This window comes from Podarcis liolepis (assembly GCF_965112155.1).
Source record: "Podarcis liolepis genome assembly, chromosome: 3".
NCBI classification, from domain to species: Eukaryota; Metazoa; Chordata; class Lepidosauria; order Squamata; family Lacertidae; genus Podarcis; species Podarcis liolepis.
In genome coordinates this window covers 60,860,136-60,885,217 of record NC_139557.1, presented here as the reverse complement: position 1 = coordinate 60,885,217, position 25,082 = coordinate 60,860,136, and the positions used below count along the sequence as shown (strand labels likewise).

The 25,082-nt window shown below is 40.9% G+C and overlaps 1 protein-coding gene across 1 annotated transcript in view; it reads left to right on the top strand.

Moving 5' to 3' along the window:
• Positions 1-20,691, top strand: part of LOC310704519 (uncharacterized protein) — a 119,494-nt gene extending 98,803 nt beyond the window's left edge. Inside the window, exons 21-25 of the mRNA XM_083498052.1 lie at positions 483-610; positions 2,369-2,461; positions 8,104-8,192; positions 15,104-15,311; positions 20,464-20,691. Coding sequence (XP_083354178.1) covers positions 483-610; positions 2,369-2,461; positions 8,104-8,192; positions 15,104-15,311; positions 20,464-20,634 — 689 coding nt within the window. The 3' untranslated portion in view covers positions 20,635-20,691. The remainder of the gene's footprint in view (positions 1-482; positions 611-2,368; positions 2,462-8,103; positions 8,193-15,103; positions 15,312-20,463) is intronic.
• The last annotated feature ends 4,391 nt before the right edge of the window (positions 20,692-25,082 follow it).

Sequence of the window (25,082 nt, the reverse complement as noted above, 5' to 3'; positions counted from 1 at the left end):
ACACATCTCCACCCAATGCACAGACTAAAACCCTGCTAGACTTCAAAATTCTCACTTTGCCAAATTTAGCAATGCAGTTCTCCAACTAGACAATGTGTAGAAAATGCATATAATAGGAGAAAGTGTGGATAAAATGCTGGTGAATTTTAATGAAGATTGTTTTAATTAATATTCACAAACAGCTGTGGAAACTGAATTTAAGACTGGAAGAATGGGAAACTGAGGAAACTGACACTGACAGAGTCTTCCATCCCTAGTTGCAGATCAGGTGGCTTTATATAATAAATAAAAATGATCACATTTCTCAAACAAATTTCTCAAATTTCTTTGTGGATGCCATATGCTTCAGAGCCAGAAAAAAAACTGAGATTCTGCTTCCAGATTTCATTCAGAATCCTGAGAATCTTACTTTATTTGATAAAGTTGTTTTACCAGTGCTTTTGTTTGTTCATTTCCTGTCTCCTTCACTTTCTGTTATCTAGATACAAAGAGGATTTTAGAACAGAAAAATAAAGAAGCTTATTTAGAGTCAATTGTTCAGAATTCCAAGATTCCTCCAGAAGAAAGAAGGCTACAAAGTGCTCTGTATCAGAGACTGCACCCAGATAAGGTACATGTTAACTACACTGTGAACATACTGAAGTTTGTGGGATATCATCTTTGTCTGTTTTAACTTAGGTAAAGGTAAAGGGACCCCTGACCATTAGATCCAATCACAGACGACTCTGGGGTTGCGGCGCTCATCTTGCTTTATTGGCCAAGGGAGCCGGCGTACAGCTTCCGGGTCATGTGGCCAGCATGACTAAGCCGCTTCTGGCGAACCAGAGCAGCGCATGGAAATGCCGTTTACCTTCCTGCTGGAGTGCTACCTATTTATCTACTTGCACTTCATGCTTTCGAACTGCTAGGTTGGCAGGAGCAGGGACTGAGCAATGGGAGCTCACCCCGTCATAGGGATTCGAACCGCCGATCTGATTGGCAAGCCTTAGGCTCTGTGGTTTAACCCACAGCGCCACCCATGTCCCTGTTTTAACTTAGTGCTCAAATAAATGTGAAAAACCAGAGTGTGAAGGCTCCCATAATTTTAAAGGTGAGTGGGGGGAAGTCTCATGATCAGAACTTTATAAAAATTGTATAAAAATGATAAGACATCTATATACATCAAGAAAAAACGTAACTGTGGCTATTAAAAAAGATTAAAGTAAGGTTCTGTGCTCCTACAATTGCTTCAGTGAACTTGTTTTTTTAATATATCTTGTAAAAAAAAGATAAATTATTTTATGATTTATAAGCTGTTGCAAAGCTGTGTTCCACATAGCTAATTAGCTAATATTTGTCAGCCCTGTGAATGTACTACTATGCCAGAGAGCGTTGTGTTTCCACTTTGCAACTGCACTGTCACATCATTTTTATCAGTGACTTGGGAGACATTCAAGGATTAAAGCAGAGCTGTTCAGCTTCTTTCCAAGAATACTACTATACTGACCTGCAAAAGCCAACACTGACTGAGCTAACTTATCCAGTCTCAGCCCTACCACTAGCCAATTTGAGCCCTTTGCCTCAGGTTGCATACTGGGAGGGACGACAGAGTGAATGTGCACCTAGCCATTGCTCTCTGCCTGCTCACCACTGCTGAAAATCCACCACCCCCAGGAAAATACATTTGGAAACTGCCTTCTTGCATGGAAGGGTGCTGCATCACTGCACACCACACTTCAGTTCAGCAAAAAGGCTGTTGGCTGCCACTTTGCCCCTCTTAGGGAGAAGCCAGTGCCACCTCAGATCTCACCCCTGAGAAGTGAAATGCCTATAAGAGCGCCACTGCTGCCTTGCAGTGACAGCGAAAACTCTTTCAACAAACGAGAAGAGAAGGGCCGTCATTGGCATGCCTGTGGCTGAGTACAGCTTCTTCTCAAATCTTGCCCATCTCTGCCTCATTCTTTGAGGACGTCCACATCCTGTCTCAAAGTGAAGGCATTGAAGGATGAGATCTGGATGGCACCAGACTCACCTTCCGGAGTCACTATGCTACAGCTCATGAGCCAATGGGAACACAGTCAAGGGGACCCTGGGTGCAATGGTGGAGGAAGAGTACAGGGGGAGCACACCGCCCCCCGGCAGCGCAATCCTGGTAGGGTGCCATCGCAGCTGCCGCCCTCCCGCATGAAGCTCCGCCACTGCCTGGGTGACAGAGAACATCCAAGTAGGAAGGCTACTGGGTGTGGCTAATTTAGACTCTGCTATTCTACTAGCAGTGGGTTGTTAGCAGAAGGCCAGAACATGGCGTCTAAACCATGTTGTACAAAGCAAGAAGATGAAGGTGGGGTATTTCATCCAATATAACTTTCTGTATTTTCTTTTTTTCCAGGATTTTGTGCTTGACCTAAATGACCTTGAACAAGCTCTCCAGGATGTGAACAAATGCCTGGTTTCTCCAAAAGAGTTCTCTTATATTTTCCATGTAAGTTCTACTACTGTACCATTTGTCAGCAGCTAGACTGCTATCACACAAGCTTTTCCAAGACTTCTGCAGCTGGGCCAAAGGCAATATGTCTAGGCTGTCTTCTGTATGTCTTGGAGATTACAAAAAAAAATAATATATAAGTTTGGCGGCTGACTCATTAGGTTTATATTTTATCAATTTTGCCAACATTGTGTTCAGTGTCTGGGAAGCTAATGCAGTACATAGCTGTGTATATTGGTAATGGCAGTGATTCACTGAAATAGTCTGAAGTGTATTAGGCTCATGTAACAGGATTAAGATTTTTCTCTTACCTGGTATAAGAAATTTAAGGAATCCTTCAGCTATTGTAAATGGTCCTTAAACTCTTCCTTTTGCCTTAGATGCCATCTGGGTGAATCACATGTGCCAATCAAATGAAATTCTTCCATCCCACCCTGCCCAGCTATAGTTAAGGAAGTTGGAGGGCCTGAGCTGTACAAGTCAGGGCATTTGCAAAAGCTGAGAATACCTTTTAGTCTGGAATGTGCCTCTCATAGATATTGTTATTATTGTGGGAGAAAAAGGCACTATAAGGCTGTTTGTAAATCAAATATACATTCCAGTCATTCTGGAAGGATTCTAGCCAATGTCTGTTTTATATTCAGATTGAAAATATAGACACTCATACACAAAGCACCCTGGAAAAAAATTTAAAAGTCACACATGCAAAAATGAGCTACATTTCTGCTGCCAAGTTCCTTCATCGGCCTTGCAGTCTCTAGGCCTATGGTCTGTCCTTTCCCATTCTCTCTGGCTTTGCATTCGTAGAGTATTCTTGGAGTGCAGAGGGCTCCATCAGCCCTGCAGATCTACTCTAGTACACTATGTAGTGCTTCTGATGGTATATTTGTTCTATTTCTATCTAAGAAATTTATACTACCCTGCTTTTCACCATACATCTCAAAGTTGTTTACAGAAAAATCAAAGCTTGCAAATACAGCGTTTAATACATAGAGCTGTAAACAAAAGCTTACATTCTCCACAAACGGATCCCCCCACCCCTTTTTTCTGAGCAGGCATAGTGTGGTGACATCATCTTGTTCTCAGTGCTTTTTTATGCAGTCGTAAGCTAAAGAACTGCTCTTTTAAGTGCAAAGGTTTCAAAGATAACATTCACCTGAACTCCATCTGTGTTTTGGTTATACCAAAGTACCATTTAGGACAAAATGGTAATCCCATTCCATTGTCAAGCACTACTACTTCCAGGAGGTGCAATGCCTCTGGATTTCAGGTCCTGGGGAGCAGGAGAAGTCTATTGAAGAAGAGATCTATTGTGTTTAGCTCCTGCCTAACAGCCATCTGTTTGGCCGCTGGGGGAGGCAGGTTGTTGGACAAGACAGGCCTTTTGTCTTATCCAACAGGGGGTTCCTTGTGTTCTTATTAAGAGCTTTTTCTTTGCATTCAGCTGCATTTACCGTGCTTGCTTTAAATTCTGAGTGTATTCCAAGGTATTGAAACAAAGCACAGTTATGTGGACTATTGCACTTAATAAATATAGCCTCATCTTCCAAAAAAAAAAGAAGCAGAAGAAGCTAGAAAAAAATGGTAACTGGAAAGGCTGTTGATTGGTCTGAAGGACCAAATAAATCTGGACGTAAGATATTCCAGTGGTTTCAAGAGGGATCTTTCCTTGGTTCATTTGTGGCACAACTCATTACATATCCTTTTTCTGGGTGTGTTATTTTCACTCTTAGCAACATAATTAGGGTGTTCGTTATTTTGTAAAGAAAATCTATGGAGAACATGCTGTACTAAATAATATTTGAGGCTGATGTGACCAAAAACCCAAAACCGGGCCTAGAGTTTATAATTTGTGAATTATAGGTTCAGGTGTATTGGGAGGGAAATGGTTTAGTACATTTCGCACCCTCAAACATCCAAGCTTTCCCTCATGTTACTTCAGCCTAAGTTGTGGAGCAAGCCTTCAGCCTGAGTAACATATGTGGATGCCAACACAGAATGACATTGAACTGGTCCTCTCCTCCAGCCCCCAAACCGTCTTTAACGGGAAGTGTGAATGTTTACAGATTAACTGAAGGCTAATCACTGAACTTCCTAGCTGAAGAAGAAAACAGTTTGGTCACATTTTGCCATCCTTCTGGGGGGCTGGAGGGGAGATGTAAAAACATTTGCATTGGCCAGAAATAAAAGCTCATGCTTCACACACTTGTAACCAACCCCAGAAAGTGGGGGGAGCCCTCAGTCTTCTTGGCTTTGAACATTTTGAACAGGAAGCCATTTAGAGCTGGAATGCATGCCTAGCCAGTCCAAGAAACACCCGTTCTTATTACTTCTGGGCTATCGAAAAAGCTTGAGGTGAAAAAAGTATAATTTATAAGCAGCCCCTCTTTTCCTGTTTTGTTTAGATTTTTTTTCCTCTGCTTCTTCCAAGCCTGTTTTTCAAACTTTGCATGAGGAAACACATTTATACTTGCCTTTCATTTTATTTACTCAGCTGTACATCTACCTAAATTGATAGCTGCTGCTCCTACCTGGCTTCAAATCCAAACAAAGAGAGAGGAAGGTGCATGTTATACTTTCATGGTTTCTGAGGCAAAGGAGGAATCTGGGCGGAGGGCAGGCTGCTGTGGGATTGATATCAAGGGGAGTTACCAGCAGACTTTCTTCCTTTCAGGATATCCACAACTGTATGTTTTAGGAGGAGAATGCTCTATAATTTGCCACACATTCAAGCTGGCCAAGATCCTCATTTTGTGGAAAGGATGGCAATGTTCCCTGAAGAGACCAGTGCTTTTCAAATGCCATTAAAACAATAACTGTCAGCTACTAGAAAGAAAGAAAGAAAGAAAGAAAGAAAGAAAGAAAGAAAGAAAGGAAGGAAGGAAGGAAGGAAGGAAGGAAGGAAGGAAGGAAGGAAGGAAGAAAGAAAGAAAGATCACGAAGAGGGTGTGCTGCAAAGCATCCCCTTGGGCTTAACCCTAGTACAGAGGGTTGAATCTGGCAAAGTCATTGCACACACAGAATTTCTGCTCATGCAGTGGATCTTCCCCTCACACCATGCACTGCCCCCCAGTCTGCTTTGGAAGGTTGTGGCGAAGCCCAGAGCAGATGCTGAAGGCACAAGTGATGTGGGGGAAATGCTCCATTGCAATGGCTTCATTGGCTGTAACCTAATAAGTTTAGAAAATCATGGAAGCAGAGAAGGGAAATCAGGACCACTCAGCTACACATGCATGTCATTGCTTGAGTCTAGTCCAACCAGCTCTTGGAATATATTTTATTTATATGCAATGGCCATTGAAGTCCGGAGCTTATGGTGTTCTGCATCTAATTTAAAGTATGAACAACAAATGCATTGTCAGGCGATGTTCGAGTAGTGTGATTATTAGTTTCCCATCTCACCCATGACTGGCTTAGGAAGTCAGATATAGGGCGCCTATGCTGCTGCAGCTGCTGCACATACCAGGTAGCACATGAGAAAAAGGTATTGAGTGCTTACTATTTTAGATTTTTAAAAAAACCAAAAACCTTCAAACACTGTGGAGGAAAAAGAAGACCGCTTCAGTCTGTCGAAGTATTTGCAAAACAAATTTGAATTACGACTTCTCCTTACAAACTGTAGTATAAAAAACGGCTCACATCATAACTATTTCAAAGGCTAAAAGCTAACCACCGGCAATAAACATATTGCGCCAGTAATTTAATGCAGGAATTATGGTGGAGCAGATGCTATTTGGGGTCTGGTGTGGGAATCTTCAATAAAAACCAAGACTTGGTAGAATGTCCTTCTCATTCCACTGAGAGGACTTGCACACACACACAGTTTTTATTGCTGAAAGGGGACATTAATATCTTAGAGGGAGGGCTATTTTCAAGAACTCTGATAGTGGCACCACTTTTGCTAAGATCCACCGCCTCCAATATGTATGATTCTATGTGCTTATGTCACTGCAGCCTGGAGTAGTGTTGAGTTGGTATCCTTCTGAATACCAGATGCCTAGGACAAACCACTAGACACAGTCATGATCCTAAAACTTTCCGTGTGAGCTTTTGAGGGTGCAGGTCTCTGTTATGTACTGAAGTTCTCACCCTGGGCCAGCAGGGGGATACTGTAGATAGTTGTGCAAATGAAGGATCGAAAAGTGACGTTCAGTGATTGGATAGTTTTGTATGCAAATGAAGGATCGAAAAGTGACGTTCAGTGATTGGATAGTTGGATAGTTACATTGTTCTGGAGCTCTATATAAGCAGGCTGACTGAGCTCCTCAGTTAGTTCTGTTCCAGCTTACAAAATAAAGAGCTGCTTTGGAGAAATCGCTGTGTCGTCTGCTATGTCAACCCACAACTTAACAGTCTCAGTGCAGTGAAATGCAAGACTAGGTGGAGCCATTTGGGTGTCTGGGGCTTCAGCTGGCCCACTGTAGCTGAAGCCAGCATAATTTAATCTTTTAAAACCTTACATTTGAAACAGAAATGTTAGGCAGCTGCACTGGACTATCCTTCCCTCTGGGCCCTGCTCCCAGCAGAGCATCCCACTATGGTCATATATCAGGGCCCAGAATCACTGGAGGGAAAGAAGATGCTTCTCCTCAGTGCTGGACCCTCTAAAGAAAAGAACAGCACTAAGCTCATCAGCCCTGAAGCACAACCCAGATGATGATGATGATGATGATGATGATGATGATGATTACCTTTCTGATAAGCACTTTCCAACTTTCCTTAAAATAGGCAAACAGATGATTCAGGATGCAGTGAAGAAGACACAATAGAGGCCAGTTCTGTTAAATGGAAACTTTTCTCTTCTTAACTATGCTTCCCATTGTGCCTCAGACTGGTAACTTTTTCAAGAGTCCAAAATGCTTATCATTATGTCTTAGATCCACAAAACATTTCACCTATGAGGCTTGTAGTCTTTGTTCCAAATACAGCTTCAGTGTCCACAGATTCCGCTGCTGACCTTTCTCACTACACCATAAATGAGGCAGCACCATTTGTAGTTGCAGTTCTAAAATGCCTCAGAAACGTACTTTCTTTTATCCACAGGATTTATGCTTTCTGTTAGCTTAACGCAATTAGGGCATACACTACAATGGTTACAAAGGAAATGGCCCATAATGCTGAACAGTTGTGTTTCCTAACACCTTAGTTTAAACACAAAAATGGGCTTTCCCTTTTATATATGAATTCCTGACAGCAGCTTTGGAGATTACTTACTTTTTATTATTTTATCTTTTTTAGGTTATCCACCTACACACAGTGACACATAGTTCATTTTTAAAGCATTGGTTCATTGGTCTTGTGTTGTGCACATGGTTTCTGATCCACTGTAGAAGCATGAATATTACCTCCAAGTGGTGGTGCTGGGGAGAGTGCCACCTCTGGAAACCATGCATTTGGCATCATTTTGTGCACATGGCTTCTGATCCAACAGAGGATTCTCCATCTTTCCCATGCACAATGACTTACCTCGATCAGCCAATGACTATTGCATAAGCTCATCATAGAACCATTATGTTACATTTGCTTAATAGGCTTGGGACAAAGGTTTCGTGAGCTTACAGTGCTCATCAGCTGATGGCACTGATTATTAACCCAAATGACTTTCAATATATGTAAGCAGCTTTTTCTTTCTCTTCCAGATTCTTGAACTCCCAGGTCAACAATACAGGCTAAACCTCGAACTCTTCTGTGTAGTGGCAGCTCTGTCTGAGAAAGTGACACAGCTTGAGTAAGTGAAAATATACGGTAAACCAAAGCCCATCTGCAGTGACCAAACTGATTAGTGACTGTGGCTATTTTGCAGCTTCAATTTTAGGAAAAGAAGGCAGAGCAAAATAGCTGGTGGAAAATATTTAGATGGAAACCAGTTCATATAATTAGAGCCAATCCACGCCATCACTTCTGGGGCTTTGGGACATGTATGTGGTTCTAGTCATTCCAATTAAAATGTTCCCATAACAGTTAATCTGCAAACAGTTTAGCAAATAAATCTTGCTGCCCTAATACAAATGATTTCCTTGTTATTTAAACATCAAATGAATGAATCCATGTGTATATAGTATAGGAACTGTTATACCTGGGATTATTATTTTTTCTACTTGTTTCTGATTTATTATTGTTGTAGGATCCATGTCTTATTGCTTTATTTGTAACATATATGAGGAGTAAGTGTAAACACAAGACACTTAATTGTAAAAAATGTTTACTGGAACAATAGTAATTACAGAGGTACTCGGTCTGGCTGAGCCTCGTTCTTGGTCTTAGCATGAACCTGCTATGGTTTATTGGGTTCATCAGGAAGTGATTCAAGTGTTTTGTCTATATATTTAAAAGCCCAAAATAAATTTTATCATCTTCCCAGTGACTTCATATCAATTTATTCATTTTACAAGAACCAAGTTGTTTATTTGTCTGGTGGTCAATTTGATGAAGTCATCCTTGGATGAGAATGTCAAGCCTTCTCGTTAATGTGTCATCTTCATGCTTTCTGTCAATAAACATTTGTCAATTGAGGCAAAGCATAATGTATAGTTAGGTTGTGGTGGAGAGCTGAATTCACAATGTGTATCACTTATGAAAATATTTTGTTCCTCAAGGAAGTTCATTTATTCTTACAGTTAGGGCTACCATCAAAACCAATCAAATGCAGAACTCAGGAATTGCTAAAAAAATATCTGGCATAATTTCTTGAATCCACTTTATTTTTTCTCTAGGATGTATGGATGTTAGGGGAGTGGTAGTACCTCTGGTGGGGGGCACATTGAGTTCCTTCTGGAGTATTTCTCCACCTTTGGTCCCACCCTGCACTCAGTTCTCACCTGTGGCTCATGCAACAGCAACCACGCCCCAGCTTTGGCCTGGCCGGCTAAACCAGGTGAGGGTAGCTGATGGGCCTCAAACCCTTGGTGAGTTAGGGGCTTCCCCTGCATGCAAAGTTGTACCGGCTCTGATGTATTGATACCAGTAGTGGGCCCAGCGGTCATGAAGGCAGTTTCTGTATGTGCTGTAGATGGAAGCGAAGGGCAGATGAGGCTCATCAACCTAGGAGATGGAATACTGTAATCCTAAACCTCCACTGTCTTGTGGGATAGCTTTGGGAGAAGAAAGGGCTAAGGAGAATATCCTACAAAAATATGCAGTAGAGTCCCTAAGACTCTTGGATGGCACCTTAAACGCCTCCTTATGGCAACTCCTACATCCAAGATGGTACTTAACATATTGCTTTCCTTTCCTTTGGATCACATCAGTGATGCCAAGAGGGGGGTGTTGTTGTCTGGGCATCCCAGGACCTCCATACCCACTGCCCATACATCCTGGGAAGGTCACTTCAGTGCTGCTCACTTCATTTGCCTTCTTCTAAACTTAATCAAAGAGGCATATGGAATAAATATGCATGTACAATAATAGCTCAGGCTTTTAAGGTCAGCTAGTTTCACGTGCAACAACCATTTGTATGCACAATAACGAATCCTTCAATATTCAATTTTTAAAAATAAAAATTCATCTCTGGTTCCAGATCAGCAGAAATAAGCTAAGGTTGCTTTGGGAAGTTTTGAAACAGGACTTTGAAATTGCAATGATAGAAGCAGGCAAGGAAGTTGGATCCCCTAAACATCCTTATAATTGCCCCCTTTTATATTGCCTTAATCACACAGGTTTGAATCAGAATCAAACTGGTTGGAATCTAAAAAGAACAAGGTGTATTATACTATGTGGAGCTTCCCCACTTGCTAGGTCCCACTGCAGCTTCTTGTATCCCCTCTCCACAAAGTTCCTCCTGAAGGTCAGAGAACCCTCCCAAACAGCATGAGATGTGGTGCAGAGGGTTGCAGCAGGAGGGGAGTCAGTGGAAATTGGGGCGGGGAAGGTTTGCTCAAGCCCAACTACCTTCCACCAGTAAGCAAAGATGAGTTGAGGGGATTCTTTGCATCACAAGCACAGTATGCCTTCAGGCTGGATCTTGTTGATTTTCACAAGCAACTAGTTCACTTTAGACGATAAAATGAAGGCAACTAGTTCACTTTAGACAATAAAATGAAGACAGAAGTTATAAGCCCAGGTCTGGAGCACCTATTAAATTATGTAAATTTGGGAATGTGCCCATATACAGTCATACCTTGGAAGTAGAACAGAATCCATTCCGGAAGTCCATTCAACTTCCAAAATGTTCAGAAACCAAAGTGCAGCTTCTGATTGGCTGCAAGAAGTTCCTGCAGCCAATTGGAAGCCGCAGAAGCCCCATTGGATGTTTGGCTTCCAAAAATAGTTCGAAAACCAGAACACTCAGTCCCAGGTTTCAATTGTTCAGGAGCCGATTTGTTCGGGAGCTAAGGCGTTTGAGATCCAACATACAACTGTATATGATCTTGATTAGTGCCCAGTCTCCAGTTACTCTGTTGTGGCTTTCAAAATGGGGCTACTGATGCAGTGTGACTGTACCCCAGGTGCTTCTTTGTGTGGGCTCCCAAAGTATGTGTAAAACACACAGCAGCACACACAAGAGAGACTGAAATGTGATGGGCCAGGTGGAACTTTGCAAAAATCCCTAGCCTCAGATACAGGAAAACAAATTGAAAACAGCTTTGCAAAATAAGTGGGATTTAAAGAAAAATTTAAAAGAGAAGATCGAGTTGACTTTTATGGACAGAGTGGGGAAGACTGACATCTATTAGATATGCCATCTGGACTGTTAGAGACAATCACAGAGGCATGATTGCAAATGTATTATAGTGACATCATACATCATAAGCAAAATTGTATGTGGCAGATAAAGTGGGACTTCCCAGACTACTTTTGACTGTCTTGACTCTTGATGAAAGTGGCACATTGATGTCTTTTCAAAGCAAGCGTCACAGTCAAGATGACAAATTTCAACTCCTGGGTGGGTGGGAGGGGGACATCCTTAATTCGGACCATCAAAGGGTGCCTCTTATTGACAGCTATTCCATTTGCCTGATAAAAGTGTTGTATCTATGAAACCTGACGGGAATGTGATAGCAGCTGTGTATAAGGAGGCCACCAATAAAAAGCTTTCATTGTGTTTTCCTCCCCCGGTTGCAATATTGAAAACAAGCTTGTGGCTACAAACAGTGCTGCAGCTGATCCTTGAAACTTTGTTGTAGGATAAACGGTCTGTTCCCTTCCACAACACTTGCAAATGTAAGAGACTCTGGTCTCAGACAGGAGTTCTACCATGGTGGCTCATTAGTCCCTGTGCCCCCTGAAATTAAGTGATACCCTTGGGCAAAATCTAAATTCAAGTTACTGTGAAAAACTAAAAATAGAACACATTGCATCCCTTTGCTTCTCGCTGTAGGATTGAATATTTTCTTGCACCTAAGAAAGTGGGGCATTTTTGGTCTCCAAGGAAGTTAGCCTGTTTCCTTGGAGACTGTTTCCTTTAGACCCAGCAGAGTTGCTGAGGGGATGCCTTCACTGCTTACCTTGGCAACCATGAATCGCTTAATACTCTGCCCATGAATGCAGGCCTTTCAGTGCATTAGCCCTTGCCCGCAGGTATAAACATTCTTTCAGGAGAAAAAAAAAGGTTGACAGGACTGTATGCTACATAGATTCCATTTTTAAAAATGATAAACAAAAGCATATTATCCAACCGAGTAATTCCATGAAAACACGTTAACTGTGAAGTTGAGGCATGCCTTTTATTGTACAGATCCTGAATATGATCAAATGTCCGGTTCCATGATCAGCAGCCATATTGTGCTGCGGCCATGAAGAAAAGGACCATGGGAAAGCTTAATGGGATGTTTTGTGGCTTCTATAAAATGGGATACCATGGGTGATGTTTATGAGGAAGACAGCTGCAAAGGAAGAGCAGGACTCCCGCTGGTCTTTCTTACTGGCATGAGGTTTGAAGAAGTTGAGGGCAGCAAAGGTATGACTGAATAGTCTTACCAGCCATACGACTTCACAGGCATTTTTTAAAAATGTCTCAGTAGGCAAACACTACAGGCAAAATTCTCAAAATATTTACCAATTCACAGTCCTTATGCTGGAATAAAAAGGGATTTGTTGTTCTCTTCCAGTAAAGAAGGCAGTTGAAAAGGGGCTGCATCAAAAATAGCCCACTCTCCTCCCTTTAGTAAACGGGAATTTGATGCAATACTGTATCAGTCATGGGGCTTACATTACATTTTCTAAATGAGTTAGCCGTTCCCGTAACTTCATGAATACTTTACCAGGGCAGGGGGTGGTGAGAGTTAAAAAAACATAATAGTCATAATAGCTTCTTTGTACCTTCTAAGTGGAAGATGTCCATATTGCACAAGCAAAACACAAGAAGAAAACTTCCGCAAAAGTATGGCTGCTGTGTGTGTGTGTGTGTGTGTGTGTGTGTGTGTGTGTGTGTGTGTTTCTGCCTATGAGTTTGATTGATCAAGAGCCAGTGTCAGTGGGGGTGTTTTTTTGAAAAAAATGTTTAGGGGTACTCTCGTTTTGACTCAAGAAAATCTCCATTTTATAGTTGAAATCGGGGGAAATAAATACAGTAAGTGGACAGAAGTACAAAGATTCACATAATGCTTAGGGGTATGCATACCCCTGCATCCCCCCAGAAAAGAGCACTGGCCAGTATGAATGTTATTAGAACCTAAAACAGATAGTACCTATGCTTGAGAAAACAGCCAGAAAGTGACTTGTGCACTTGTGATAGTATTGATTTGATCTTGTCAATTCTCGGATTTTAGACTTCTGTTCAAAATAAGCTTCTTGTGGCAAAATAGAGCCAAATATCCAAGTTTCCATGGTGTCTAGACTGAAGGTAGTTGATAAAAAAAGAAGACCCCTGAAGGGTCAGACCATATGTTCATCTCGTTCAGCATCCATTTTCCAAAATTGGACAGCCAGATTCTGAAAGCAATATTAATATTAATACCCAAAATTGTCGGGGGAGGCGATGGCCACACCTTGCCCCCCGAAACACCAACAACACATTCCAATTCCTAACCGCCACCCGAGCCCAAGGCGATCCTCTTCACTTCCCGGATGGAATGTGAACATGCCAGAAATAAGGAGAAGGAGAAGGAGAAGGAGAAGGAGAAGGAGAAGGAGAAGGAGAAGGAGAAGGAGAAGGAGAAGGAGAAGGAGAAGGAGAAGGAGAAGGAGAAGGAGAAGGAGAAGGAGAAGGAGAAGGAGAAGGAGAAGATAGACAGTAACTCCTAAACCTAGCTAGGAACTAGGTAGCCAAACAAGATGAGCAATTTTGCTGGCATCCTCCCCAAACAGGAGGCATTATACTGATAGAGAAAACATTTCATTTTCATGAATTTTCTTCTCACAGTTACACACATTTTTCATTCCTTGTTTAGAACCTAAAGTTGTCCCATGTGTATTTTTAGCAAGTTCATCTGCAAAATAGTGTAACGAACACACCCAATTAACACAACAACATTTTCCTTTCGTAGTCTCTGTAGGACGTACCAGTCACCTCAGGATGCACTCCCTTTCTTTTCTCCCTCTGCCCCTTAGTGTCACCTCCTCTTCAACTGCTTTGTACAGAATTGGCTTCCTCCCAGTAATACATCAGGCTGGCACCATCGCACTTCAAACTATGTCCCAACTGGAAGGTTGCCCATTGCCCTGTGAGTGCCAACAATTAATCCAGCAGCCTGTGCCATTTATGTGGCACACGTTCAACTCCTTTTTACTGTTTTCTTAAGGCTTTGCGGAACAAAGCTTCGTGCTCATTGCTTGGAAAATTAAGGGAATAATGGCACTAAATTGCCACTGAGGTTGCAATCCTGAAAGTGTTTCTTTTGTTGCCATGACTCATAAACAGTCAAGTAGTCACAATATTGCAGGCTTTTCCCATGACTGACATGCACAAGAGAGTTCAGTTCACAAAGGGCTCTTGACCTCTTCCTTGAGCATTCATCTTGATTTACTTGTGGGGTGTTTGTATGTCAGCATTCAACACTTGCATTTTCCCATCACTTTCCTAAATGCAAAAATCCCATTGGAAAAAGTGGATTTGTTGCACTAGGGCAACAGAGCACTTTTATTTATTTCAGTTATGCAAACCTCAGTTTCCAGGTTATGATTGAATCCCTCCTGCAAAATGACACCCTGGAGACACACACAATTATTTGTGCAATATGCATCCCTTCATCTTTGTGCTCACTGTGGAGATCTACAAAATGCAGAGCTACATTTGCAGAGTTGCAGAATCTTCTAGAAAACTGTGCTTGCTACTAAGCAGGTTGTTTGAAACTGTCACCACTGCCTCTTCCACAAAAGGTGGGTATCAGTGTCAATAGCTCAGGAAGATTCCAACCAAAAAGACATTTTAAATAGCTGCTGGTGCCCTGTAGGTGCCGGTGGCAACCTGTTGGGAATAGAGAAATGGCCAGATCCATGTGCAATTAATAAACATTCTGTTGAGCCAGTTCAGTAAGAAAAGTGTTCAAGGAGAAAAAGACTATGACATCAGTGCTATTATTTTGTCAAACCTTGAATTAAATTCTTGCAGCTTTAATTCCTTGTGTGAAACATTCTATCAATGAAAAATATTTACAATCCATATCACTCTACTGCTAAAAATCTGAAGAGTAATTTCATTTATGTAATTCATAAAAAGGAGCAGATGTTGAAATAATCTTATCTTGGTTTCCTTACCCATAGCCCAGTGATTAAGAAATTGGTCAATAAACTGGATTTTGAAGCCTTAAGCATTCGTATTGAGAAAGCAAAAGATCTCTGGCATCTCCTCCAGGACGATGAAGGAGAGAAAGGAAGGAAAACAAACAGAACGACTGGAGGATCAGTCAGCATTCGCCGATTGGCACTTGAGCTGGCAGCAGGTGGATTTTCATTGGAGGCTATTAATTTTGTAAGTCAAACCCTTCACAATCCCATTTTCTTTTCATGGCTGCATGGCACCAGTCCAAAATCTCTGGTTGCATTTCCTGAGATGATCACTTTCACCCACTCCCCTTGAAATATTTATATACTTATATGATACTTTTCAGAGGCTGGGGCACTTTGACAGTGAAGAGCTAAACATAAAGCTGTAGAGACGGATATCCTTGCTACACCAGTGTGGTGTAGTGGTTAAGAGCGGTAGTCTCGTTATCTGGGGAACCGGGTTCGTGTCTCCGCTCCTCCACATGCAGCTGCTGGGTGACCTTGGGCCAGTCACACTTCTTTGAAGTCTCTCAGCCCCACTCACCTCACTGAGTGTTTGTTGTGGGGGAGGAAGGGAAAGGAGAATGTTAGCCGCTTTGAGACTCCTTAAAAGGGAGTGAAAGGCGGGATATCAAATCCAAACTCTTCTTCTTCTTCTTTTCCAGACCTAGGCTTACTGTACCATGTATGATCCAAAACATCATATATGCCTTGGAGATAATAAAAACCAAAGTTCGTTTGGCCTAGTTGTTTTCAGCTGAGAGTAGCATTAGTAGAATGAGAGAGTATCAAATGGCACTAGTGTTTAGAATAAATGATATACTGCAGGTATATGGCAGGTAAGGCAGATTATAAGGTCAGATCTTTTCATTGACACATACAGTAGGTCAATTCAGATGTTTTTTCTCTCTTAACCATTTTGCTTCTTATTCATAAACTCTTCAGTTCTCACTATCTTCCTAGAAAAGGATATAGGTTACATTTCCTTCTATTACAAAACAGATATAGGGCTTTATTGACCCTTAAATTTATTTTGTACATTAACTGACTGTGCTCTTATTATGCCCATACAAACATATTCTAACAACTACCATTTTGGAGCAGATGAAAGATTGAACTAACTTGGTATTCTATAGTTGAAAACAGAGAAACACTGCTTCACTGATTTTGAATCTTTTCATAATGACGCCGAAAGTTTTTTCCTTGCTGGAGATAGTACAGCTGATGCTACAATGAGCTTCCTACGGTGGTCACTTTTCTGAGGAACTGAAGCCACATCACAGCACGTGGCTTATATCAGGAGCGCCAGCTTGCCCTCACTATTGAGGGGCCGATGTCAGATGTCATACACCATGTGACACGACACACTGACATAGAGCACAGCAACATAATCGCTCAGTATTGATGGGGTCTGGCCCCCTCCTTAAGAATTTCAGGGGAGCCCAAAGTGCGCCCCCCAACTGGCACACCGGGCTTGTATCCAATGTTAGTCATACTCAGATTAGTCCTGTTAAGATTAATGATCATGACTAATCTAGATATGTTAATGTCAATGGGGCTACTCTACTTAGTTGGCTACATGCATGCTTCCTTGGACAAGTTGTGCATTAGCTCACATTATTGACAATCTTATCTGCCATTCCTTTGCCCTCCATTTCTCACGCCAGAACTCTTATTGGTCTTCTGCAATCTGTTCTCTGCAATCTCAAGCACATAGTGGTAGCTCAATCCTATGAGCTACTGCTGCACCGACATGGTAGCTCATAAGGTCAGATGCAGGAGCTCAAGCATTTTCACATGGAATACAATGCTTCAGCTGCACCATTGCTGGCAAAGTGAAAGACACCAGCACTTGCGACAACAGCCGCAAGGATGCTACTAGCCCAGAGATAGAAAGAAGAAGTCATCCCTACCAGAGAGGAATGGCAAACCAAGCTGTTGGATTATGCCGAAATGTCAAAGCTGATTGGAAAACTCTGGAACCAAGGGGACAAAAACTTTATAAAAGAATGGGAAAAAATTACAAGTTATTTAGGAGACCACTGTAAGCAGATAGAAACACTAGCAGGATTTTGATTCTACTTGTAGTGTAACAAATACCATGGACAATATGGATTGCTATAATATTTAGAGTATGGAAGAATATGCAGTTGCACATGTTCAAAATGGGACCCCGTGGAGGGGGTGGGGGAAGGCGCAACATTCGGAGTAATTTCTGTGTATGGATATCTGTTTGATTACAAATTTGTATTTGTAAAATAAAATAAAATGACCGCCGCCTCCTCCCCCCCCCCCCGAAAAGCTACCAGCACTCGTTGGCTAATGCTTTCTGTGCTAATCATGTATGTGACATCCCAAAAATGAAAGTGGATGTGATTATGATCAACTATCATTTCTATTATTATTATATTTTTTGATGCACAGAGTGCTTTGCAATTCATACCTCATTTATTCTTGCAGTGACCCGTTGGTGGGTTAGGTTGGCTGATTATGACTTTTTCCAGGCCACCCAGTTAGCTTCATAGCTGAGCAACTACTTGAACCTGAGTAACCCACTGTGACCAATTTCAAATTATACCGTATCCAATGCACCACATTACAATTCCTAAGCACAACCTCATGCTTCCTTTTAAACCCTGTTCCAAGGATTTTATCTGGCAAGCAGAGTGGAAATGGCAGCTTTGAACCATTTACCAGGAAACGGATCCAGCTGTAGTGGTAGCAGCACAAATCACAGCCAATCAATAGGACTGGAACGTAAAGCTGCAATTCTCAACTCAGTCCTTGAACTGTCCAAATAGAAGCCAATTGGACATGTCAACTGGAGTAAGTAGGTCAGAAGGAGGAGGAGATGGAAGAGGAAGAGGAAGAGGAAGAGGAAGAGGAAGAGGAAGAGGAAGAAGAAGAAGAAGAAGAAGAAGAAGAAGAAGAAGAAGAAGAATCTAGTCCAACCTGCAGTGCAGAGCTGTCCCATACAGGGATTGAACCTGCAACCTTGGAAAGGAGGAGGAGGGATGCTGAGGATCATAACAACTAGCAATCTGAATGAAACGTGAAGAGAATTTGTAGACACTTTTTTTAAAAAGTCACCACTTTGTATGAAGAGAGAGGAAAGCTTTAATATGATCCCCAAGCCCCCTGCTTTTTGATTTAAGGGAAGGAAAAACAACAACTGTGAAAGTCAAAACCACTGGGTTCAGCTTCATCGGCCAGCTCCTAAAAATAGGCCTGCTTTCTTACGGAAAGGTATACAAAGTAGAAGAGAAAAAACAGGCAATTTGAACGAAACTTCTCCAAGTCGTCTGAATTTGGTGCCAAGCATACAGGGCAGGATGATAGTTAAGAGGCCTCTTGTCCTCTTGTATTTTTGGATCTTTAAAGGCACTAGTGACTAAATACTCCATGCTGGGAAGCAACCATGGAAAATAACTTGATCTTCAGTGAACAAGCAGTCTAATCATTTTAACCATTCTTTGAGGTTTGCTTTTATGTAATTCAGCTTAATGACTTTAGCAGGCTCCTTCATCAGGGTTTTGTTTTCACATACTGAAGGATCACTGGCCTATGTGGTGGTTAAAAGCGGAACAGTATAATTCCAAATCCTATCTGGATACAACCTTTTGGAGAATCCAAAATGTACTCTGTTTCATTCTTGGGCATCTCTGCTAACTTCTCCAAAATAGCCTTTGCACAATCTTTTTTGCAGTAGTTCCATGCTGAGGGGAAAGGGAGCTATTTCTCCATTGGTGCAGATTTTCCATTCTAAACACACATCTATATACACATTCGGTTTTGCCAGCATATATTCTCATGAGCTGGGCTTTGGTCATTACATGATGAAAACACTTCCCCCTTCAAATTTAGGGGCAGCTATCAAGAAGCAAGCACAGCAACCAACAAGCAAAATGGAGTGTAACCAGGGTGACATGGAATTTTTTCCTGCTAGGCCTATGTCCCTGGTACTTATAAATATACCTACATAGGTTCTTGGATAAATAAGAATCCACAGCCTTCTTAAACAATTGACAGGATCTGTAGTAGGCTAATGAGAATTGTTTAACTTCAGTGCCACTCTCCAATGCAAGTACAGTGGTACCTCGGGTTAAGTACTTAATTCGTTCCAGAGGTCCGTTCTTAACCTGAAACTGTTCTTAACCTGAAGCACCACTTTAGCTAATGGGGCCTCCTGCTGCCGCCGCGCCACCAGTGCACGATTTCTGTTCTCATCCTGAAGCAAAGTTCTTAACCTCAGGTACTATTTCTGAGATAGCAGAGTCTGTAACCTGAAGTGTATGTAACCTGAAGCATATGTAACCTGAGGTGTTTCCTGCTTGGCAGGGGGTTGGACTCGATGGCCCTTGTGGTCTATTCCAACTCTATGATTCTATGATTCTATTCTATGATTCTATGATTACTCAACAACTGATGCAAAAACGGCAGAGTTTTGTGGCCCCTTAAAGACTTAACACATTTATCACTTTCATGGGCTGCAGCCCATTTCACCAGGCACAGGAAGTGTTATTCTGAGTTGTGGGCACTTTGCGCCTGGTTGGGATGGAATTATAAGCAGTGAGGTCACTAAATTGGAGAGAAGTACAGACAGTGATGATTACCAGCCAGATAGGCGGGGTATAAATAATAATTATATAAATTATTATTGCATATTTAACTGTGGTCATTCAGACACACACACAGTTGGAGGGATTACACATCTGAAAGGGAGGGGGGACTGCCTCCAAGTTGACAATGGGTGATGTGAAAGTTCTGGCTGTTGAAGGAATTTGTAATGGCTCATTCAGACGAGCAAGTCATCACGGGATGCTGTAGTCAATGAGTGGTAAGGATGCATCATTGGGAGATTGTGGACTCTCCTTCATTGGAGGTTTTAAGGCAGAGGGATGATCCTCGGGGTCCCTGCCAACTCTACAATTTTATGATTTATGATTCTAGGTACCACTGTAGCTATTATGGATGAGGAGCTGGTAGGCATTTCTAGCTATCACACTTCTATGTCTGACAACCCAACCCAACCCTAACCCAAAGTCCCTGAACAGTTGCTAGCACTTCTCCAGTGCTCCTGGCTCCTCTAGGTGCATCGAGGGAGCCTTGTCTATGGCAGTGGGGGACCTTGGGATCTCAAATGGCAAAAGTTGATGCACCCTCACCTGTTAGTTGTGGCGCCCCTGCTGTGCCCCCAAGGCACTGCACCCAACTAGATCAGGGCATATATGTTGCTAAGTCCATTGTGTGATATCGTCAAGCAAAATTATAACAGGTTCCATGAATTTCTAATTAAGAATCTGATTATGAAACCAACTTTCATAATGTTAAAGCTCTCTTTGAAATTTTCTTTTCAGGCCCTGCAGAAGTTCAACCGCGGAAAAGCAGGTGTTCTATCTTTCCTAGATTTTGTTACCTACATCCCCTTGTTTGTCGAAATCCACGAGGGCATAGTTCAGAATCCTCTTTCACTAGTCCCAAACACTGTTCCAGATCTGGAAGATGAGCTTCATATGAATGTGTTTTAGAAACACAGAACTGCAAGGTGAATCCAGCAATGCAAGAAGACCCAGAAATGGAAATCTCATATAAGAATTTGCTTAAAGTTACTGCTGATTGCTGTACAAACCTCAAATAACATTGTTGTAGTCAGGGCTGGTCATTAGAGATTCCCAGTGCAATAGAGACTTAGGTGAAAGTTTGTGGTAAGGTTGTTCCACTTTCTTCAAAGGCTATATATGATTCAATATATTTAGTTACATTATAATCCTATACAGTGGTACCTCAGTTTTCGAATGTCTCTGTTGATGAATATTTCAGTTTTTGAACGCTGTAAACCCAGAAGTGAATGCTTCGGTGTTCAAACACACCTTGGAAGTCAAACATGCCACGCGGCTTCCACTGAGTGCAAGATCCTGAGGCCTAGCTGTCGACTGTCGAGTTTTCAGTTTTTGAATGTTTCAGAACTCAAACGGTCTTCCGGAACGTATTACATTCAAAAACTGAGGTACCACTGTACATGCCTAATCATGTACTGGGTAATATTTTCATGAAACATCTGCTCCCTTGTAACACTAGATCAGCTTAACTCCAGTAACATTCACAGAACCAATAACAGCTCTTTAAATTCAAATTAATACTTTAATATACCGTACTATCATTGGCACACAGTTTTTTTCTGTTCCCAAAACAACTTCTGTGTGCCCTATAGCAAAGTTATCTTAACTACATAATTGTTTTAATTACTTTTAGCATAATAAAATTCATAGTTTTAATAATCAAGATATATATTGGCATGGCTTTTATGCTATTTCCTGTATATATATGTGTGTGTGTGTGTACTTTTATGATTATAACAATGAATGCAATCCTATGCATTTTTTCTCAAACGTTAGTCCCACTCAACTCAAATGGTACTTACTACTGAATTTGTGTGTATAGGATTGCAGCCTAAGACACTAAAAATTGTTTATGAGCATTATTTTTTTTTTGTAAAAGGCATATGTGTCTATAAATAATAGTTTGGTGTCAAGACATTTTTCCCATCACAGCTGTTTGGGCTGCTTTGCTGACAGAGGAGAGAAAATGAATATATTATCGCACAGTTTCAGCTTGATGGGATTTAACAAATTTGCCCATCTCTGTTTCAAAATCAGAGGGAGACATAGTTCATCTTTAAAAAATCTATTTGGTCATCTATCCAGAACCATTCCTTTTTTAAAAAAATGCTGTTTATGTATTAGCATCTAATCTACAAATACTAAACTGTTTCTGTTATTATTGAACTACATGATCCTCCCTCTGAAAACAAGAGCTGTTTTGTAAATGGGGTTTTGGTAGACGTAAGCAACAAAGCAAGTAATCTGGTTTGCGTATTTTTGCTGTTTCATTGTGTTCCGAGTCTGAAGCTCAGTAAGATTTTGATCCTAATCCACCTTACGCAGAAATGAGTTTTAAAAGGGAAAAGGGGGAAATTGAGCACACCACCTAATTTCATGATGTGCACATCAATCCTTACTTCTAATGCATATGTTTTTCTGGAATTCATAGACAAAGTTCTCCATTTTAAAAGCACACATGCCATAATCCCTTTATTGACAATAATTTAAGTAATGTGGTAATGTTCACATCTGAGCTTTCTTCTCAAGCGATTTCACAAAATCATATTCTGGGAGGTGGGGATCATTCTAACCACAGTATAAATGATACATAATTGAATCTAGAATACGTTAAATAAGTCATGCCAATTCCATCATATTTCAAAAGCTAACATCCATTATCTTTCTTAAGTTTGCTTGAGTGAAAACGAGAAAAGCATGCCTTCATCACTACAGAAAGAATCCTAAGAAGCTCTAAATTTATGTTTTGAATTTAGTATATTTTATAGCTTTATTTTGTAAGCTGCTTTGAGACCCAGCTGCAGTGGACTACAGAACAATATCTATAAACATGGAAAGAGAGAGACATCTTTTGAACTAACAACTGAGTTATGACACCTGACCATTTTGTTTGATAGATGCAGCTAAAATTAGTGAACAGTTCAAAAAAAGAGAAAGCATGACAGGTGTTGTGGGTCTGTGTACTGGAACCCTCATAAAAAATCATAGACCCCCAAGACTTGAAGCCTGCTAGTATAGTGGAAGACCTGGGGTATACAAGTTTGCCATCCGGGTCTCCTGAAAACCTGGTTAGGATCATAGAACATATCCTTCAAAACCACTTACAGAAGGCATGCAATTGGCATCAAGTGCAAAAAAAGGAAAAAAAGAACCGTGTTCCTTGCAAATAGTGTTGCCATATGTTAAAAAAACAAAACCCTTGTTTTACATTCCAAGGACATGTCTCATCCCATTTCAAACAACTGACATTCGCATTTTTATTTTTATTTTTATCTAAACCCTTAGGATTTGTTTCAAGGAATAAAATAACCCTTAATCTTATCGTTTAGCCTTTGGTACATGAAGCTTCTTTGGAAAAATAGTAAATTGTCAAATATCCATCACTATCTATTTAATCATGAACAACGAGTCACTTCTTTCTGAGAATATCCTGTCATTCCATCTGTATTTGATTCTGTAAGTTAATTCAAGAATTTTTCACTGGTCTGTAGGTTAACATTTGGAATAACTAGTGTATGAATGGGGTACTTCCCAGCAGAACTTGGAAACAACCTTTTTCGGGCTCCCTTGCATTGCATAACAAACCTCTATTGGCTTGTCTTCAGGTGTTATATTGTTCCCTCCACTCCAAGTCAAACTTAATAGACTGTCTGACCAGTGAAAATAATGTGATCACCATCCCTGTTACAGAGACTCATGTGTCGAACAACCTGTAAGACTTGCAAGGAACATTTCCATTTCCACCTAAATGCGCTATGGGCAGACGTGTTCCAAGAAATAAAAGGGCAAGACACAAAAAATACTCATTATATCCTTTTCCAGATGTCACAATGAATGTCAACACTTCAATGAATAAGGCCTGAATTAGAACAGAAAACAAGGCAGATACCAGTAAATATTTGTGTCGGGCAATCATTTCATAATTTGGAAATTCAGACTAAAAGGGAAAACAATTTGGGAGCCTGACTTCCACTTGTTACACACTACTTGAAATTGTCTACGACAGTTGAAGACTTTTGTTCACCAGTGAACAAACTGGGTTTTTTTCAATATAGAGGAGGAAGAGAATGAGACTGTTTCTTTTCTACTGCTGGGAGAACAGGGTTTCCCTCACTGCCAGTGGAATCACACTCCAGCTAGCTCCCCTTCTCACTGATTATGAACAAGGTAGCAGAACGATTGATCCACATAGCAGGTGGCAGAACGATTGATCCAGATAGACCTGATTCTGCATTTCCTGCACGGATTGCCACCAAGCTTAATGTGTCTGGTTGTAGTCTAAAGAAGTCAGAGAGGATATTCACATTGGATCTTTTTTGGTAACACAGATCCTAAATCTGCCTGGCCATCATGCCATGATAGATCATCCATTCCTTTAAATCCCTAGACATTAAGGAGTGGAAATAATTATATATATCAGGGATGTCCAACTCCCAAGAGACTGCGATCTACTCACAGAATAAAAAACTGGCAATGATCTACCCATGGGGGGGGGTCAGGTCAAAGTTGTTGAGCTTTTTTAGATGTTGACTCCCATCTATATCCAGCTTTTTATACCCCATGCAAATAAGAATCTGGTTATAATCTCTTTGCACTCTTCAGTTGTTCCATTAATATGCTGTTCTGATTTATCATAATATTAAAACCGGAGGGTTATTAGCATTGGGATATCCCATTCTGACAGTAATTGAACAGATCCATGAGATGAATAGTATGAAATATTCATCATATACCAAATTGTGGATCAGTCCATTTGCTGCCACTCCTCTTGTCCATGTGTTTTGTTTGATGGAGACTGCTAATGGTTCCAATAATAGATTGCAAACAATGGCCATTCCTGTCTGATTCCTCTATTTTACTTAAAGGCAGGTGGGTCTATCCCATAAACCTTTCCTGTAGCTCTCTGACAATTATAGCATGTTGGTTTTATACATATTTCTATTCTTTTTTATTTCTACACCAAATGGAAAATTGTAAACATCACTGCTTGGAACATTGAATGGAACAACAATAAACCAGTATTATTGCTATCGCCATCATGAGGGCTCCCTTTTGCACTGTGCAGTTCCAACATCTGTCAGTATTTCTTTATTAATCTGTGTTTCAGAATATTATTATTCATCCAAAAATGTATTGTTTGAACTGATACCTAGAATAAGAGTTTTCCGTTTGGAAATAGTCCTTTTCCATCCAACTTCAAAAGCAGTGCAAGATATAACCCTATTTTAAACATATAGGAACTTAAGAAATAGTCATCTCAATAAGTTTTGGGATCTGTCTCTTGTCACAAAAAGAAAGGAATTGGACAGTCAAAGACTTAAGGACAAAAAAAAGCTTCAAATGCCATGAAATATTTC